This window comes from Carassius gibelio, chromosome B15 (genome assembly GCF_023724105.1).
Source record: "Carassius gibelio isolate Cgi1373 ecotype wild population from Czech Republic chromosome B15, carGib1.2-hapl.c, whole genome shotgun sequence".
NCBI classification, from domain to species: Eukaryota; Metazoa; Chordata; class Actinopteri; order Cypriniformes; family Cyprinidae; genus Carassius; species Carassius gibelio.
In genome coordinates, this window is record NC_068410.1 from 22,880,868 (window position 1) to 22,900,261 (window position 19,394).

Below are 19,394 nucleotides of genomic sequence, written 5' to 3' on the forward strand. Positions count from 1 at the left end.
AACTTCTGACCGGCAGCTGTGGAGTGACTGGTCATGCTGAAGTTGCTTGAGATGTGCTCAGTTTATATTGTGCTCAGTATTATAGTGTACAGTCATCCTGTGTCTGTTCTTAGGCTCGAAACATAGCCGTTTACGTGGAGTTCAGAAGCTCTGATGAAGAACATGCCAAGCCACTTAAGGTAACGTAACACAAGTTTCCATTAGTTTCCATCCACATCTGCTTTAAAATTTGACTCGTGAATATAAATGCTGTGAATGCATTTCCACAGTGCATCTATGGAAAGCCAGGAGGTCCAGTTTTTACCACGACTGCCTGTTCCACAGTTCTGCATCACTCACAGAACCCAGACTTTTGTGATGAGGTTTGCAAAATGTTCTTTTCAAGTGCTTTATCAGCTGTTGTAGGTTTACATTAAGATGAAGGTTATGGGTCTTTTACCGTTTGTTGTGATATGCTTGATCAGGTGAAGATTGAGCTGCCCACACATCTTCATGAGAAACACCACATACTCTTCTCCTTCTATCATGTGACCTGTGACATCAATGCCAAGACCAGCTCTAAGAAGAAAGAGGCTCTTGAGACTCCAGGTGTGTGCAAATGCACATTATCCTTTGCTGTGTGTGTGTGTAGTGCTCTGATAGTGTGTGTATGTGTGTGTTGTGCTGTACAGTGCTCTGATAGTGTGTGTATGTGTGTGTTGTGCTGTACAGTGCTCTGATAGTGTGTGTATGTTACAGTGGGCTATGCGTGGCTGCCTCTTCTGAAGGATGGACGTCTTTCCTCTCAGGATTTCAGTATTCCAGTCTCATGCAATTTGCCTGGTGGATATCTACACATTAAAGAGCCCTCATCCACCAAAGTGAGTGCAGGAATCCAGAGTATGATGTATGAAGCATGATGATGAAGACGGAGATTTAATATAAGGATGAAGACATACAGTAGAAGTGACTGATTATTAACATCATAAATCTGAAGCAAAAAAAAAAAGTACATTTATATCTCTATACTTTTTGTTATATAACCTTGGCATTAAATTACATAAAACATATTTCTAATAGAGTGATAGCAAATTGCAAATTGCAAAAAAAAAAGTCTTCTAGCCAATACTGTAATAAACTTATGTCATCAATCAATCAATCAATCACCTTTATTTATATAGTGCTTTAAACAAAATACATTGCGCCAAAGCACTGAACAACATTCATTTGGAAAACAGTGTCTCAATAATGCAAAATGATAGTTAAAGGCAGTTCATCATTGAATTCAGTTATGTCATCTCTGTTCAGTTGAAATAGTGTCTGTTTTAATTTGCAATCAAGTCAACGATATCGCTGTAGATGAAGTGACCCCAACTAAGCAATCCAGAGGCGACAGCGGCAAGGAACCGAAACTCCATCGGTGACAGAATGGAGAAAAAAACCTTTGGAGAAACCAGGCTCAGTTGGGGGGCCAGTTCTCCTCTGACCAGACGAAACCAGTAGTTCAATTCCAGGCTGCAGCAAAGTCAGATTGTGCAGAAGAATCATCTGTTTCCTGTGGTCTTGTCCTGGTGCTCCTCTGAGACAAGGTCTTTACAGGGGATCTGTATCTGGGGCTCTAGTTGTCCTGGTCTCCGCTGTCTTTCAGGGCAGTAGAGGTCCTTTCTAGGTGCTGATCCACCATCTGGTCTGGATACGTACTGGATCCGGGCGACTGCAGTGACCCTCTGATCTGGAAACAGACTGGATCTGGTGGCCACGGTGACCTCGGAACAAGAGAGAAACAGACAAATATTAGCGTAGATGCCATTCTTCTAATGATGTAGAAAGTACATCGGGTGTTATGTGAAGTGTTTCCGGTTCCAGTTTACCTAATTAATGCAGCCTAAAAATCCTTTAACGGATTTGGATATTAAAAGCATATTAGTATGTTATGTGTAAGCCAGGTTAAAGAGATGGGTCTTTAATCTAGATTTAAACTGCAAGAGTGTGTCTGCCTCCCGAACAATGTTAGGTAGGTTATTCCAGAGTTTAGGCGCCAAATAGGAAAAGGATCTGCCGCCCGCAGTTGATTTTGATATTCTAGGTATTATCAAATTGCCTGAGTTTTGAGAACGTAGCGGACGTAGAGGAGTATAATGTAAAAGGAGCTCATTCAAATACTGAGGTGCTAAACCATTCAGGGCTTTATAAGTAATAAGCAATATTTTAAAATCTATACGATGTTTGATAGGGAGCCAGTGCAGCGATGACAGGACCGGGCTAATATGGTCATACTTCCTGGTTCTAGTAAGAACTCTTGCTGCTGCATTTTGGACTAGATGTAGTTTGTTTACCAAGCGTGCAGAACAACCACCCAATAAAGCATTACAGTAGTCTAACCTTGAAGTCATAAATGCATGGATTAACATTTCTGCATTTGACATTGAGAGCATAGGCCGTAATTTAGATATATTTTTGAGATGGAAAAATGCAGTTTTACAAATGCTAGAAACGTGGCTTTCTAAGGAAAGATTGTGATCAAATAGCACACCTAGGTTCCTAACTGATGACGAAGAATTGACAGAGCAACCATCAAGTCTTAGACAGTGTTCTAGGTTATTACAAGTAGAGTTTGTAGGTCCTATGATTAACACCTCTGTTTTTTCTGAATTTAGCAGTAAGAAATTACTCGTCATCCAATTTTTTATATCGACTATGCATTCCATTAGTTTTTCAAATTGGTGTGTTGGTGACATATAAATGTCATGTACATTTATATCCATCCTAAAACCTGTCAACAGTAATGCATTGCAAGTAACGTGAGTTACGTAATTAGTAAAGTTGTAATGATGATTTAGTGACGTTGGGATCCATGTGCAGATTTATTAACAAACAGTACGACTCAGACAGGCAAAGTTCAATCAACTCAAGGGTAATTAGGTAAGACCGATTCATAACCTGAGTCCAAGCAGGGGTCGGGGCAGGCGGCAAACAGAAAATAGATCAAACCAATACACAAGCAAGGTCAAAGAGGTATAAACAATCCAGATAGACAACAGGTAATCAAACAAGGGGTTAACACTCAGAAGGGTCAGCAGAAGCAAAACAAGACTTCACACAGAGGGTAGGGTAGGCACTGATTAAACAGTCAAGATAATGATTTGTACCTGTGCAGGTGATCAGTCTCACTCATCACGGGGTGAGGGGAAATGAAGTCCGTAGAACAGTATTCTAGTGATGGTTCCCTCTGAGAGGGTTGATTTGTGACAAAAGTAATGCAGTACTTTTAAAATTTACAATTAAATATCTGAGTTACTTTGGCAAATAAGTAATATCAGTTACTTTGTTTTCCCATTTGTTCACTGACAGCTGTCCTTTTTGGGAGTGAGGTGCAGAGTCACTTTCTTTCGGCCAGAGGCTTATTAAATGTAACTTTTGGTGTGAAAGGGCCCTTAAAGTGTAACAAGTGCGTGATGAAAATCCAAAAGGAGCAGATTTTAATTATCACAAGGGTGAAGCACAAACACATACATAACCTTACATATTACTCAACACTTTAATACTTTAAGGACCGACAAACATGAACTAAAGAGACCGGGTTTATAAAGACAAGGGAAGTAATCAGAAGAACAGAAACAGGTGAGGAGTAATCAATTAACTAAACAAGAATAGGAAAATGACCAAATAAGGAAAGCTCAAAGGGAACAGGAGAACGGAAGTCTAAGACTGTGACATACAGTAGTCTGTGTTTCTGTAACACAATACATGTTGATGTTATATAAGAATTTAGTCTGTAAAAAAAAGTCTTAAAATGTTTTAAAACAGGAGACCCAAAGACAAATAATGATAAATCACATGCAAGATATTACAATAGTTTGTTTTTCATTTTTATCTTGCAGAATGGCTCGGATGTGAAGTGGGTCGATGGGGGCAAGCCCATCTTCAAAGTGTCCACCTTGGTGCTGTCTACAGTTTATACTCAGGTTAAAAAGAGCCACAGTCTCAGATTAAAGTGTACAGTTATCTTGCTCATGTTTTGTGATTTCATAATTCCCCTGTTTTTTGTGTGCAGGACCCCCATCTAAACCGCTTCTTCCAGCAGTGCCAGAAACGAGAGGCAGACCTCTCTCAAGCTCCTACCTCAAACTTCCTCAACTGCCTTAAAGTGAGTGCATCCAGGGCCTGAATCTGTGAGGTCTGGGGCATCAAAACTGAGCTATAACTACAAATCCAACCCATTTTATACACATTCATTCATATATTATCTAGAGACAGACATGTAGCTGATGTAGCTCTTTTTCGTCCTCTCAGGGCCTCCTGAGTATGGAGAGGATTCATGTCATAATCCGCTTCCTTCCTGTGATCTTCAACCAGCTCTTTAAAGTGCTCACTCAGAACGACACGGACGAGGTGTCCAGCAGCACCAGCAGGTACAGGCCCATCGCTCGCTCTTCTGAACACACTCAACTCAATCAACATGGCAGATCTGAGTCTCTCTTTTACATCACATTTAACCTGTTTCCATCAGGGTCCTGGTGCACATCTTAGCTAAGTGCCACGAGGAGAACCTGGCCCACTATTTGCACTCTTACATAAAGGTACACAAAAAAAAGTCATGTTTTTGTTCTTGAGGAAACATGTGGCATGTGTGTGGGACACGTCTGTGTTTCTCTTTGGTTTAACCAGTTTGTCTTCAAGACTGAAGCGTGTGGCTTCAGAACGGTTCACGAAGAGCTGGCCAAGGGCATGACCTCTGACCTGAAGAGCAACGACCAGTCGGTCATACGCAATATCCTCAAGGTGAGCTCACATCAACCTCTCTCTCACACAGAAGTCTCCGACTGTTTAAAGCCTGTCGACTGACATCTGCTGGGTTTTCTGCAGTTCTCCTGGTTCTTTCTGGAGATCATAGTGAAGTCGATGGCGCAGCATCTGCTGGACTCAGATAAGCTTACGGTAAATACTGAGTCAGCAGACATCGATTCATGTGTGTGTGTGTGTGTGTGTGTGATTTTAACAGTAGTCGCTCAGTCTAAAATAATGACTTATAATGAAGTCTGAGGACTAATTCTTCTTCGTTTATGAGTATGCATATTACTGGCTGTTTATTAGGCAAGCCAAGGCAAGTTTATTTCTATAGCACATTTCATACACAATGGTAATTCAAAGTGCTTTACATAAAAGAAAGTAATAATCATGAAGAAAAATAATTTCAAAAATAAAACAAGCAATTTAAAAACTTTGAAAATTATTTAAAAAAACAACCTTATTTAAAATGAATTTAAAACACTTGAAAATATAAAATGATTTGACATCAAATACAGTGAATATTAGTACTTATTAAGCACATCTTAATGCCTCGTTCTGCATTGCCATGTTTCAGATCCCTTAATCCTTAAACTCTATACATAAACTTATTTATCTATTAATAAGCAGTAATTAGGAGTTTAGTAAGGCAAAGTTGTAGCTAATAGTTGGAAATGGATCACAAACTAAAATGTGATCAACTCTTGGTTTGATTTTATATAAGCTTTTGAGATGAAGTTAAATGTAAAATTACACCAGATACAAGATTAGTACCTTCTTGCTTTTTAGTGATTTAGATAAGAGTTTACAAATGAACCTGGGTTTGCTTTAAATGCGCAATACAGTCCTTAACTCTGTATTACTGTAAATACTCAGACTTTGCTTTCCAAAGAATCTCATTTATAGCTGCTAAACCCGTAATATTTGCCCTGTTCACAAGCTGTGATCATCTTTACCGTTTTCCTTAAACAGCCAACAAATCAGAATAAAAACCGAATAAATAAAAGATGTTTTTCTGCAGTCTCATCAACATCAAGTGCAACTGCTTCTGTGTCTTTCTCGCGGTTCTTTTAATAAGAAATGCGTGACACATGTTTGCTCAGCTTCCTCGACCGCAGCGGTTTCCCGGCACCTTCCAGAGTCGACTGGAGACCCTGATCATGTCCATGTCCGATCACATCTTCTGGAAGAACAAAGAGCTGGCAGAGGAGACACGCAGCGCTAATATGGCCATAGCTGTCTTTGTGAAGGTCAGGAACAGCACATGACGACTCAGATAATCAAGACTTATAAATGTTGTAAATGTGTGCGTAATGAAGTACATTTTGTGTGTGGATGCATTTGAAATTGGACAGCCTAAATATAGTCTCCCTGTTCATAATAATGTTATAAACTTGTTTCAGTGATTAATTCAATAAATGCATGTCCCGTCCTCAGCGGTGCTTCACATTCATGGACCGAGGATTCACCTTCAAACTCATCAGCAACTACACAAACATGATCACAGCCGGTGACAATAAGGTACCTGAATTTCTGAATAAGTTAACGCTGGACGTGAGCATGTGTGAACACTACTAGAGGAATCGATTGATGACCTCTTGATGACGCAAATGTCAAACCTTCAGATTTGTGGAAACACAAGCCCAAGATTGTGACATCACATCCTGTTGGTTGTGAGAAGATGCATGCTCAAAGTCTAGTGTGATCACGGCTTTAGCATTAAAACAGAGACACTACACATTAAAAGATCTTTTCTTATGTAATGGCTGACATGGGTTTATGTATCATTTATGTGTGTTTTGTCTAGCTCACTGACTGTCTCTGTGTTGCACCGCGTGTGTGTGTGTGTGTGTGTGTGTGTTGTTCTTCCAGACGCTGTGTGAGCTGAAGTTTGAGTTCATTAGGGAAGTGTGTAACTATGAGCACTATGTCCCTCTGAGTCTTCCCGTCCCGTCTGCACGAATCACAGGTCAGAGATGTGTCTCAATCACATGACTTCCTGATTAATTAGCATACTGTAGGCCACACCCCCTGATGTATTCTGTCTGTCTCATTTCTCTCTGTCAGACAAGGCATCGCCGGAAACCCAAAGTGCTCTGGGTAACTATTAAGTGTTTTTTACTCAACTTATTTTATTCCTCAATGTTGTGGCACAGTTTTCTGAGGAAGTTTAATGCTGTTTTTTAGTCTGGTTGATAATCAAAATCATAATTGAGTAGCAGCCGCTCTTCTCTTTAGTCGACTAGTCTCTCAGCAGTTTTACAGCACGAGGAATAAATTAACTTGTGCTCCAAGGATAATCATGATCAAGATGTGCTTTACAATTTAATGACGCGCAAGGAGAAGTTCCCAAAAGACTCATTTATCCAAACGTGTTCTCGTGTCAAGAACGGGCAACGGTCGGTTACGTGGTTTCTCGCTCTGTCTGATTTCTCAGTGGACTTTCCAGAGTATATTCTGACGGAGGAGTTCTGCAGGAAACATTTCCTCACAGGAGTGTTGTTGAGAGAGCTGGGGCTCGCTTTACAAGACGAGCAGGACCTGAGACACCTGGCCCTGGCCTGCCTCAAGAACCTCATGGCTAAACACTCACTGGACTCCCGCTATGCCACAAAGGTGAACTTTGAGACTGAGAACACTTGAAGTATACAGTCGTTGTGCACCATTCATGTTCGTCTGTGAGCTGATTTGAACCGTGTTGTGTGTGTAGGAGAAACAGGCACGGATAGCCTCTCTGTACCTGCCTCTTTATGGTCTGATCCTTGACAACATGCCTCGCTTTTTCCTCCGAGATCTGTTTCCAATCTGTCTGACGGCCAGTGACCAGGTACACATCCGTCAGCTCAACTTTTGATAACATTAGAAGTGGACGTCAGGGAACAGTACACATCTAAAGTAAAAAACGAAAGCAGTTCTTGAGGCCTAATAAGTCATAAGATTTCCTTTTCAGGGTTCTAGAGATGACCTCTGTGTCGGGGTGGGTTTAGGAGGTCAGGTGACCCACGTTTTACGCCATGGGAACTCGATGGATGCGTCCTTCTCCAAGGAGGTGCTCAACTCCATCACAGGTACAGTGATGCTCTCTAGACTGTGTGCATGTGTTTCAGTGACTGCTAGTATGTCATAATATCACAACGACTGCTTTAATGGTGCTTTATAGTCTTTTTTTTTTGAGGGGGGGGGAGTTTGGAGTTTGTTCATCATAAACTGTCATTTTACAGAAGGAAACATCTCACAACAAAAGCTCCTAAGACATAGGTGGACCACAATAACGGTTATAAGGGTCAATTGTTTTGAAACTTGGAAGTCTACATTATTCTGAAAGCTGAATAAATACTCAGATTGCAAGAGAGCAGATGAATTTAAAACATCTCTGAAAGAGAATTAACTAAAAGCAAACACTGATCACCATAATGATGGTTTGTTGAAATTCCAGCATTTTTTTTTTTTGTTTTTGGACAATAATTGCAGTTAATAGCAAAAGTGATTTAAATTCAATGTCATTAACATTGACAAATCAACTATTTTTAATTGATTCAGTGGTTTCTTGCCATCAGGGTAAGTTTTCCATTGATGTGTGGTTTGTTCGGAGGACAATATTTGTCTGAGATACAACTATTAGAAAATCTGGAATCTGAGGGAGCAAAAAAATCTAAATATTGAGAAAATCATCTTTAAAGTTGTTCAAATCTTTAAAATTAAAGTTTATATATATTTACGGTAGGAACATATCTTCAAGGAACATGATCTTTACTTAATATCCTAATGATTTTTGGCATAAAAGAAGAATCATTTTGACCCCTACAATGTGTTGTTGTCTATTGCTACAAATACACCCCAGAGACTTCAGACTGCTTGTGCTCCAGGGTCACATATATTAATTTTCTTTCCCCCAGCCTTTTCTTCATTGGCTGTATCAACCGCTAACCATGCAGACTCCAGAGGTTCCCTCATCAGCATCGAGTCGAACCCCAGCAACAGCGACCGCAATAGTGAGAAGATGGATGGATGTGAAAAGGTGAGCAAGCACATGACATTAGGACTGACTGACAGAACAAAAACAGACGCTCAGAAAGAAAGACTGGTTTGTCTCATATAACCAGAGACTGATTGTGATGACTGTGTTCAGTTTGCCAGGCCGCAGTCTCTCATTGGGTTCGGTGCACGCTTTGACAAACTGGACCAAGCGGAGACCAGAAGTCTGCTCATGTGTTTCCTGCACATCATGAAGAGCATTTCAGAGGGTGAGACTTTAAATGACTGAACCTTGAAGGAACATGTCTATTGCACACATCCACATCTCATACGGTAGCGAGCTGTAACACAATGCTCTGTTGTGAGGATGATCTGCTCTGGTGTTGCAGAGGTGCTGGTTTCATACTGGCATCGAGCCATCCACCAGGAGATCAGCGACTTCTTCAACATCCTGGAGTGAGTGACTCTGTTCATAAACACCATACTGAGGAATGAAGAAGAAACAAGGAATCAACTCCTAGCGGGTTTTCATTATTTTGCTTACTTCTGTTTTAAACAGACTCTGTCTCCAACACTTCCGGTTCCTTGGAAAGCGTCACATTGCCAGGTAAGATCTCTCTTCTCTTCTCTTCTCTTCTCTTCTCTTCTCTTCTCTTCTCTTCTCTTCTCTTCTCTTCTCTTCTCTTCGCTTCTCTTCTCTTCTGATTGTATATGTGCTTGTAAGAAGGAGTGAGAGAATGAATGATGGAGAATTAGAGAATACACAAAACCACGTTTCCATTGAATTCCAGCGCTTTTTGAAATAAACATATCACAGAGAACACGATTCTAATGTATTATGTGTAATTTGAGTTCAATAAATCAAGCCTGAAAATGATAGATCATTCCTGCTTTGGCAGTATATGTCAAATAAATGCGAACTTTTATCCTGCAAGCTAATACCAAGTAATACAACAGAAATTGTACCTTGTGGCTGAAGCAAAGTGGATATAACTTGCTTGAATCACAGTCCTTTTTCAAAACCTTGAATCAGTTGCGACCAAAACATGGATAAAAACACCTTTTACAAACCAACTGCAAATGTTTTATTGAAAGTGAAATGTATGGAATGCAATTAACAAATCATCAAACACCATCAAATATGAAGTGTCTGGATAACACGCGTTACTCACTTAATTTGCAAGGCTTCATTTGTTTGCTTTCTGGAGAGAGACACAACTGTTCCTTTTTATTACACAAACGTGTCATTTTAAAATGTGAAACGGATCTGAGATCAGGTAAAAAACTGGTTCATGGCTTCACAGAGATCAACCAATGAAATAAACTAAAATGAAAAATCGAAAGCACTTCTGACATTACAGTGCCTTGTTTACTGAAATCACATGAGTTTGAGTCAAACGCTCCAAAACAATGGTTGGAAACAAATGATTTGCAGATGTTTCAAAACTTTATAAAACCTTTCTTTGAAAGCTAATTTGGTCCATAGCAAGTTCACGATGTAACTGCTTTCTGTGTGTTGAACAGGTCTGGTATAAAGACTGAATGGTGTCTGAAATATCTAGCACAGGCTTTTTCTTAGCACGAACTAAAACTAGAGGAACTCTTGCTTACCAATACTTTATAATGAGTAGCAGCCATAAATGAACGGCAGTTTTGTTCCCACTTCATATGTTGTGTTTGTATTCTGATGTGTGTTTAATCTTCCATCTCTCCCTCATCACGCTCTCTGTTCCCTCGTTCATCTTGTCCTCTGTCTGGCTTCCACACATAACTTCACATCCTCACAGCAGTCTCTTAAGTTGACAGCACCAGCATCTAACAGACAAACCTGACTTGTCCTGCTCTTAAACGCTGCTCTAGAAGCTTGGCTTTCATTTTCCTGTCTGTGCTGGCTGTGAGGATGAAGGTTGGCGTTAACCCTGCTGTAATTGGCTCGTTGTGTGCGCAGGAAGCTAGCGGCCGCCGTTAAGCTGGCTCAGGCCACACAGAACAATGGCACCCTGAAGGGGTCTAACGTGTCCTGCCAGTCTTCAGGGCTCCTACCCCAATGGTAAACACCTAACAGGTCCACACAGAGCTCCCAAAACCACTTACACTCCTAAAAATAAAGCTTCTGGACTGGCATCTGTGTTCCCATGAAGAACCCTTAACATCAGTCCAACCTTTCCATTTCAGGGTCTGCGTAGTGGAAAACGCTTCTTGAGAATATTAAAATGTTCACATTGACCCAAATCGGCAAAACCCTTTTGGAAGCTTTATTTCTAAAAGTGAAACACAAAGTGTGCAATGCATAGAATTAAGTATTGCAATGAATGCATTTCTCAGCTAAATGAATTATAACCCTGAATATAACGTTCTTAAACACACTCACACATGCATTAAACATTCATCCCGCTTTATATCAGGTGTCTTTAACTGTGCTTGTGTAACACGTTAATTTTCTGGCACAGTGTACTTATTGTGTTCACCTTTGCTGCTGTTGAGGAAGGTTACAATGGGTAGAAATCCAGATCGACAGTGTAATAACAGTGTAATAACTACAGAAATGTACTGCATGCAGATATTTTTAAAATGTAAGTTCACACAAAACATGACATAGAGTGAGTGCAGTTTGTGTTAGTGCTTAAAGACACTTTGTATAAAGTGGGAGCGTCCTGTGTAAATATCATCATGTCACATCCATAGTGTGGGAACCATTTTGGTCTGTGTCCAGTAAACCCGTCTCATTCACCTCCTGATGTAGTTTATACAGGCTTTCTGCAGATATTATAAAGATCTTCATTCATTCTTTCATAAAATCATTAAATATGACATGCACTGCAAAAAATAAATCTTCCTTGGTATTTTTGTCTTGTTTTCCAGTACAAACATCCGTAAAAGGATAGTTCTCCCAAAAATGAAAATTTTGTCATTTATTACTCACCCTCATACTTTTTGAATGCAAAGAAAACATTAAGGTTAAAATTAGGGTTTAACCCCTGATGTCCCAGATTTCATCAAAAGTATCTTAACTTGTGAAGATGAATGAAGGTCTTAAGGAATGACATGAGGGTGAGTAATTAATGACAGAAATTAAATCTCCGGGTGAACTATACCTTTCAATCAAGATCTACATTTAACCGAGATTCAAACTGAAGATGTAAAGTCTTGTTTTCTGAAGAAATGTGAAGTGATTTTTTGCCTAAAATTCAAGTCACCATTGTTTATATAGCAGTTTTTACAATGCAGATTGTGTCAAAGCAGCTTTACAGTATTAAACAGGGAAATAGTGTGTAGACGAATTTTCTCATAAAACAAGACATATCTTAAATGTGCTAATCTTAATTTTAAGAATATTAAGACCTTTGCACTGAAAACAAGACAAAAATATTGATTGATCAAGTGCATTAATTAATTAAGTGTAATGTGACCAGAAAACTGTTTTCATTTTCTAGTGTTAGGGAGCAGAGCTCTTTTTATATCAAATTATTGCAAGTTGTATTTCAAACCTTGAAGTGTTGCCAATACAAAACATTTACAGTAGAAACATATTTACATAAAGTGTTCTATATATTTTGTAAAAAGCTTTACATTTACCTTCAGAAAGCCTGCAGAAACCCTGTTACATGTCTCTTTTGAAACAGAGAAAATTAAAAGCTTTTTAGGATACTTTTTAGTTCAAACCTACTGCACATTCACAGGTTAAGAGACACATTTTCAAAACAACGGTTGACTTTCTGCAAACACTATAATAATTTCCAGCAGTTCCAAGCAAGAAAGTAGAGAAAAAGAGAATTGAATCATTTTCTCTGCTATCATCATGACATCTGAGGATTATGTTATTGCTGCTGTTCCCAGGATGCTCTCTGCTCAGGACGGGCACAGACACGCCCGCTCACAGACCATGCCCATCATCAGGGGGAAGAACGCCCTCGCCAACCCCAAACTACTGCACATGATGGAGACAACAGGTACTCACCCGCCTGTGAAGACCTGTGATACATACGGCAAAATTACAATCACTGGACGGAGCAAAAGCACATGTATCGTAACTGTGTGTGTGTGTGTTTGTGTGTGTGTGTGTGTGTGTTTGTGTGTGTGTGTGTGTGTGTGTTAGATGGAAATGCGTCTGAAGGAGAAAGCGTCAGTCCTACAGATATTGAAGCCAATCTTTCTACCGAAGTAGCTCTGACCGTGTTAGACGTTCTGGATCTGTTTGTACATCATCACAAGGTAATATAGACACAGCTTTGTGATGTGTTCAATATACACTCTCATGATAATAATGTTTTTCAATTAAATAAATACTTTAGTTGTACTTGAAGTGTGCTGAACCCACTTTATATTAAGTGGCCTTAACTACTATGTACTTATATTTTAATTAATGATTTAGTACAATGTACTTATTGTGTACATACATGTTTTTACATTGTACTTATATTTAAAAAACTACTACATGTAATTACATCTGTATTTAATTTCTATAATTACATTTATAATTACACTGTTGACCCATACTTTACACCTTAACCCACCCTTAAACTTACCCATACCTCCAACCCCCCAGCAAAGGTGCTTTACAATACAATATGAACACAATAAGTACATTTTACTTATTTTTTTAAGTACATAGTAGTAATATAAAGTGGGACCCAATCTTTTTTTAAATCAAACATTTTCAGAGATTATTATTTCTTCTATTATTTCAGTTATTATTATTTCTATCATGAGTACAAAGCAGTTTTCTCTGTTTGAACTGAAAAAAATAAAATCTTATATCTTATATATCTTATAATAATTATAATAATATTCATAATGACTGCACTTTGGATGGACAAAAGTATTTAATATACTAGTGATTATAATAATAGTAAATGCTTCACTGCTTACTGTTTTTGAGAAATAATGCAGGATCATGTCACACTACACATGCCAACATGAACAATTTAGATATCAATCAATTATCACTGCAATATTCATAATGAGTCTGACTGTTCAGTTGATTCTGAATGTAAGGAGGTTATCTGGCCATCTGATGGACACATGGTGCATCTTCTTCAAGACGTCTTCTCTTCTTCTGTAGAAACGGTTGCAGCACGAGGACGGGCAGAACTCTCTGATGAAGAAAGTGTTTGACACGTACCTGCTGTTCTTCCAGATCAACCAGTCCACCAGCACCCTCAGACACGTCTTCACCACCCTGCGCCTCTTCATTAACAAGGTGTCACGCTTTCTCCAAATACTTTCTTCTTCCCAACATTGGCGGGTGCAAAAAGTGATTGGGTGAATTCAGATGATAAAGTAGAACATCTCTGATCACTCCGACAATTACTTTGTGAGGGCGTTTCTTTAAAGGCGCAATATCTAATTTTTCTGCTTTAGAAATAGCAGAAATCACTATATCTATGTTATATATATTTTTTAGTTGTGTACTTACATCATCCCGACAGTTTCCACGAACTTTCAAATCCGGAGAAAATTATAGTTTAATTCGAAGACACGGCACGTTTCTTTATTTGCGTTTTGTCGCCCGTCTATGACGTCATATAAACTTTGACCCCTCTAGTTTATCTAACTTCCTGCGGAACCGCCAAATACAAAGGTGAACAGAAGCAAAGATGAGACGAAGAAGAAAAAGTAGTAGCCTTTATCGAGACTATTATATTTTATATTTATATTGTTTATATTTGTATTTAAACCTCAATCAATAACTTAGTTATGGATCATGATTATGCTTTGCCTGCACGTTCTGTGAAGCACAAACGCACGGGTGAAATAAATGACCCGAGATGGTTTTGGGACAAGAGAAGCAACAAGACACGGGGAAATATTGGAGTTGCATTTCCAAGATAGAGAGAGCTTCATGACAAGCTGAAACTACAGAGAGATGCCGAACTCGCTTGCATTCTGATAAACAGGTATGCATCCATTCAGCTAACTTTATCTATCCATATATTTTGTGAAACGATGATGTCTTGTGTAAAACGCATTACATCTAAATTTGTTCTATATCTAGCTGGATAAAGTAGCTTCAAATGCAGTTCTCTATCTTGTTCGATATCATAGTATAAACGTAATTATAATTATTAACGAAAGGCGACCGTGTTTTTTAACATATATTACTACTAGCTAGATGGAATATTGATTTGATAGGGGTCTCATAATTCATATATCTCTCCGTTCGAAAAGACGTGATTGTCAAAATACTAAGTTAGAATGAGTGAAGAATAATAGCGAGCGACAGAGCGCGTGATCCAATGAACAACAACTCCCATGAGCCTACGCTCTTTCCCAGCGTCATCAAAGTACGTCTTATGTTATTATTTTGATTGAGTGACCCCTGGTGGCCAAAAATCCCATACTGTACGTTTGCTTTTATATGGAACAACTGGCCCTTTTAGTGAAAAAATGGAATTCACCCACTTTAAGATTTTTGATTAAGATTTTGATTAACCATATAGTTTAAAAGCAAAATTTAGTTTCCTCTGACTCCTATATATATATATATAATGTAACGGGGTGAAGAATCACACGACAAGGGGAACTCAATAAAGGCCCCGGAGGGTGAATTTATTGAAGGCAATTGAACACGTGTTCAGGTGAGGTGCGCGGGTGCTCGGTGCTCTGCCGTCTGTACTCCGTGCTTTCCAGTGCTGGTTGTCCACTGGAATTAAGTCACCACACCAAAAATAACTGACATACTTTTTTTATCCTAATGCATAAATAAATAGAAACATAATGAGGGTTCATTAAGGAGCATCAACACTGAACTCTGCAGATCTCTGACTCTCATGCTCTTCCTCTTCAGTTCCCGTCCACGTTTTTCCAGGGAACAGCGGATCTGTGTGGCAGTCTGTGTTACGAGATCCTGAAGTGCTGTAACCATCGCTCCAGCTCCACTCAGACCGAAGCCTCTGCGCTGCTCTACTACCTCATGAGGAGGAACTTTGAGTTCACCAAGGGCAAATGCATCGTCCGCTCACACTTGCAGGTCAGACTTCACTTACTCTGTGCCAGTGGGTGTCTGCATTTGGGTTATGCTTTGTTTTCCATATCTAAACATTTACTGACTATGAGTAACTTAAGAGATAACACATAAAACACATAAAAACACCCTTTTTCGCCACTTGCTGGCGTATTTGTGAAATAGCTATAGGGAAATGGTCTCTGAACAAAACCCCTTCCCCTTGTCCCTTGAAACAGAGTGTCAAGGGTTAGGGAAGAAAATATTCCCCTAAGGATTGGGACACACCACTACCATGACGTCACACGCCATCATTCGTCATCTAGCTCTTACAATACACACATATACTGGTGTGCATTAGAGCCGCTAATTATCGTTCTGTATTAATGAGCTGCTTACTGACACACACACATATATCGGAAATCGCGGAGCTCACAGAATCAGGAGAAAATAAACTTGTCAACGCTGCCCCATGACTTTTATTAGGCTAAATACAGTTTAAATACTGAATCGCTACATTATATTTAACAGCGACGAGAGGATACAATCACTGTTTTTAAATAAACTCACTATAAAAAGATAAACGCACAGACGCGAATACAAACATTTCTCTCTCTTTCTCTCTCTCTCTATATTTGAGAAAATGGTTTAGTGATTTCTAATTATTGGGGGGATTAACCCCCATCCATGTCTACAGCGGTTATCACCCTGATCATTCATGCAGTCTGTAACGATATGACGTTAGCAAATATTAGCGATTTTGACATGACTGTTAATATGAACTCACAATTGAATGTAACATAAAACAAATGATTATTTTCATTAAAATCTTTATTTTTGCCAAAAAAGCTTACATTTATGTGTCTTTTTGTTCGCTGTAGCAGCCATGTTGCTGAGATAATTCATACCCCTTTGTTTGAAGTGTGGTCCCAAAAAATCTTCGTTTGAAGGGCTGTCTGGCCCTTCTCCTTACCCCTTCCCCTCCGACCAACAGAGAATCGACACCGGAACGGAGGGGTACGGGAAAGGGGAAGGGCTAAGGGGTAGAATTGGGATTGGGCCTAAGTGTAGAATAAGTTAACATTTACTTACAAACTTGCTGTAAGTGGAAAACTGCTCGATGACATGGAGTTACAAATTACTTCTAGTTAGTAGAATCTCTAGCGTGGACCATCAGAAGAAAGATCTCTGTGCCTTATGTGCAGGTGTGTGTTCAGTCTTGTATTCAAGATAAATGACAATATGCTTTTTCTGTCTGGTCTGGGGACTGAATGTGAGGAACTGATCTGTATTCTTGTCTTGTTCTCCTGCAGGTGATTAAATCTGTAAGTCAGCTGATCGCGGATGCAGGTATCGGTGGTTCACGCTTCCAGCAGTCTCTGGCCATCATCAACAACTTCGCCAATGGAGACACGCCGCTCAAAGTGAGGGTTTAGCAAAGACAACACTTTAACCTTTGAGCTGTAAATCATTTACTTAATTTAGCATTTAAAAAACTAATAATAATTACTCGCCATTTAAAAATTGCTTGCAATTTCAGTATTTTTATTGATCTATTTATTTTTTGATCATAGGCCTCACTGATATGAGCTTATGCACCTTAGTTTTTGATTGAACACTGCCAAAATTAATCCATAAATGATGTTTTTAATGGAACAAGGTAGGGAGCAAATCCAAAATCAAATTGCAAAAAATTTACATTTTGGGGCGGAAGTAGTTATTCTATGTTTTTTTGCAAAGTCAGACAATAAGGGTTAAACCTATAGTGTGTAACTTCTGTGCCATCAAATATAATTGCAAACAAAGTGATAGTTTTAACTCATTTGATTTGCAAGCCATTTCGGAGAACCAGATTTACAGACAAGAACAGCCCAGAAACCTAATGTTAAACAGCAGATCTTTTGTTTTGTTCCAGAACACCACGTTCCCGGCTGAGGTGAAGGACCTGACCAAGAGGATACGCACCGTCCTGATGGCCACCTCCCAAATGAAAGAGCACGAGAAGGACCCGGAGATGTTGGTGGACCTGCAGTACAGCCTCGCTAACTCCTACGCCAGCACACCTGAGCTCAGACGCACCTGGCTGGAGAGCATGGCCAAGATCCACGTCAGAAACGGAGACCTGTCTGAGGTCAGGAGGACTTCATCCAGCGGATCTTTAGCTGCTTGCATGCATGATGGAGCTTGTGCAACACAAAACCAGATGCTAGAAGAAGATAGCTTTAGTCACAGTATAATATATGTGATGAATGACTGTTGGTGCCTAGCATTCTGCAAAACAAATAAAAAAATGACAGGTTGAATAATTTAATAATAGAATTACAATTTTTGGTGGAAATATTCCTTAAAGGAAAAGTTTAAACTGATTTTTTTTTTTTAAATGTACTAAGATCAGAATGATTTTGTTCCTCTGTCAGATTTTGAGAAATGTAGCATTGCATCAGTGTGTCATCAATGGATGCTCTGCAGTGAATGGGTGCCGTCAGAATGAGAGTCTGATAAAAACATCACAATAATCCACAGCAGTCCATCAGTGAACATCTGGAGAAGACAAAACCTGAAACACATCCAGCATTAAGATGATTTTAACTCAAACACATAGAGTCTATAATCCAGAATAACACTTCCTCCAGTGAAAAAGTGTTCTGGTCTGAATCAGGAGAGAAATCTGCACAGATCAAGGAGATGCACTTTTTGCTGCATTCACTGCAGAACATCCATTGATGATGCAATTCATTTCTTTAAAGGTTCATTCATGCAGAAACTCAGATTAGATTTTGTTCTTTTTTCATTAAGAATGACATTTTGAAAACTCTTTTCCTTGTGGTCCCCAGGCGGCCATGTGCTATATCCACATCTCAGCACTTATAGCCGAGTCTCTGCGGAGGAGAGGTGAGCAGCTACTTGTGGCCATCAGTTTTTCAGTTATGCCTGCTTATATCAATGCTATAGTTTTGTTTAGTTTTGTTGCAAACATCGCATAAATATCCTTCCTGCCGAGCTTTCGTTGGACATGCCGTTTGACCATTGCTGCTCAGTTGTTGTTGTTTTTTTCAGTGCTGCACCTCATAATGAAAAATGCTCCTAGCTCCTTCCTGCCACTTGCTTTATTCCTTATACTGTGAGTTTTTGTGGCCTTGTGTCATTAGATGCATTCCAGCTCATAATGTGGCTGGCTGGTGTACAGTAGATGCATGAGTGTACAGTATAGATGCATGGCTGGAGCGCTTGCCTTCGGAAGAACTATGAAATGGGCTGAGCAGTATGAACAAAATCTCATTACAGTATGGCTAACTGAACATAATGTTAATATAGCTATTTTTACTTTTATGAATGTCATACTGCTCAGCCCTGGCTTGTGAGTAAACCTGTGTTAAACCTGATGCCCCTCTGCAATCACAGGTTACTGGAAGTCTGAGAAGGGTCGGATCTCAAGTGTGAGCACAGAGGGAGCCTGTGTTATTAACTCTAGCCCCTTACTAACTCCCCGAGATGGAGAAAGTGAGTGCACCTGCGCCTGAGTGTTCTTCACCCCATCAGGGGTCCCAGTCTGTCTTTCTGTCTAATCTAAACACTGAGATATTATTATTACAGAGCTACTTCTCAAGCGGATTAGTTTATATTATCCCTACATGTCATGGCAGTTTTGTTTGTGTAGCGCTTTTCACAGAGCTTATCGTTTCCTGGGAGCTTTACAGAAAATAGTGCC

The 19,394-nt window shown here is 39.4% G+C and overlaps 1 protein-coding gene across 6 annotated transcripts in view; it reads left to right on the forward strand.

Moving 5' to 3' along the window:
• Positions 1-19,394, forward strand: part of dock10 (dedicator of cytokinesis 10) — a 111,837-nt gene that overhangs the window by 83,637 nt on the left and 8,806 nt on the right. For 3 of the 6 annotated variants that reach the window (XM_052577137.1, XM_052577136.1, XM_052577138.1), the window contains exons 18-47: positions 114-179; positions 270-362; positions 465-588; positions 739-860; positions 3,861-3,944; positions 4,034-4,126; positions 4,273-4,391; positions 4,490-4,559; positions 4,648-4,761; positions 4,846-4,917; positions 5,871-6,017; positions 6,205-6,288; positions 6,640-6,736; positions 6,835-6,867; positions 7,205-7,383; positions 7,478-7,594; positions 7,718-7,835; positions 8,664-8,785; positions 8,897-9,011; positions 9,132-9,198; positions 9,302-9,349; positions 10,691-10,792; positions 12,580-12,692; positions 12,839-12,954; positions 13,805-13,942; positions 15,530-15,712; positions 16,999-17,109; positions 17,601-17,816; positions 18,520-18,577; positions 19,088-19,186. In XM_052577137.1, the coding sequence (XP_052433097.1) occupies positions 114-179; positions 270-362; positions 465-588; positions 739-860; positions 3,861-3,944; positions 4,034-4,126; positions 4,273-4,391; positions 4,490-4,559; positions 4,648-4,761; positions 4,846-4,917; positions 5,871-6,017; positions 6,205-6,288; positions 6,640-6,736; positions 6,835-6,867; positions 7,205-7,383; positions 7,478-7,594; positions 7,718-7,835; positions 8,664-8,785; positions 8,897-9,011; positions 9,132-9,198; positions 9,302-9,349; positions 10,691-10,792; positions 12,580-12,692; positions 12,839-12,954; positions 13,805-13,942; positions 15,530-15,712; positions 16,999-17,109; positions 17,601-17,816; positions 18,520-18,577; positions 19,088-19,186 (3,220 nt within the window). The remainder of the gene's footprint in view (positions 1-113; positions 180-269; positions 363-464; positions 589-738; positions 861-3,860; positions 3,945-4,033; positions 4,127-4,272; positions 4,392-4,489; positions 4,560-4,647; positions 4,762-4,845; positions 4,918-5,870; positions 6,018-6,204; positions 6,289-6,639; positions 6,737-6,834; positions 6,868-7,204; positions 7,384-7,477; positions 7,595-7,717; positions 7,836-8,663; positions 8,786-8,896; positions 9,012-9,131; positions 9,199-9,301; positions 9,350-10,690; positions 10,793-12,579; positions 12,693-12,838; positions 12,955-13,804; positions 13,943-15,529; positions 15,713-16,998; positions 17,110-17,600; positions 17,817-18,519; positions 18,578-19,087; positions 19,187-19,394) is intronic. The other 3 variants (XM_052577135.1, XM_052577139.1, XM_052577140.1) reach the window with 3 other exon arrangements.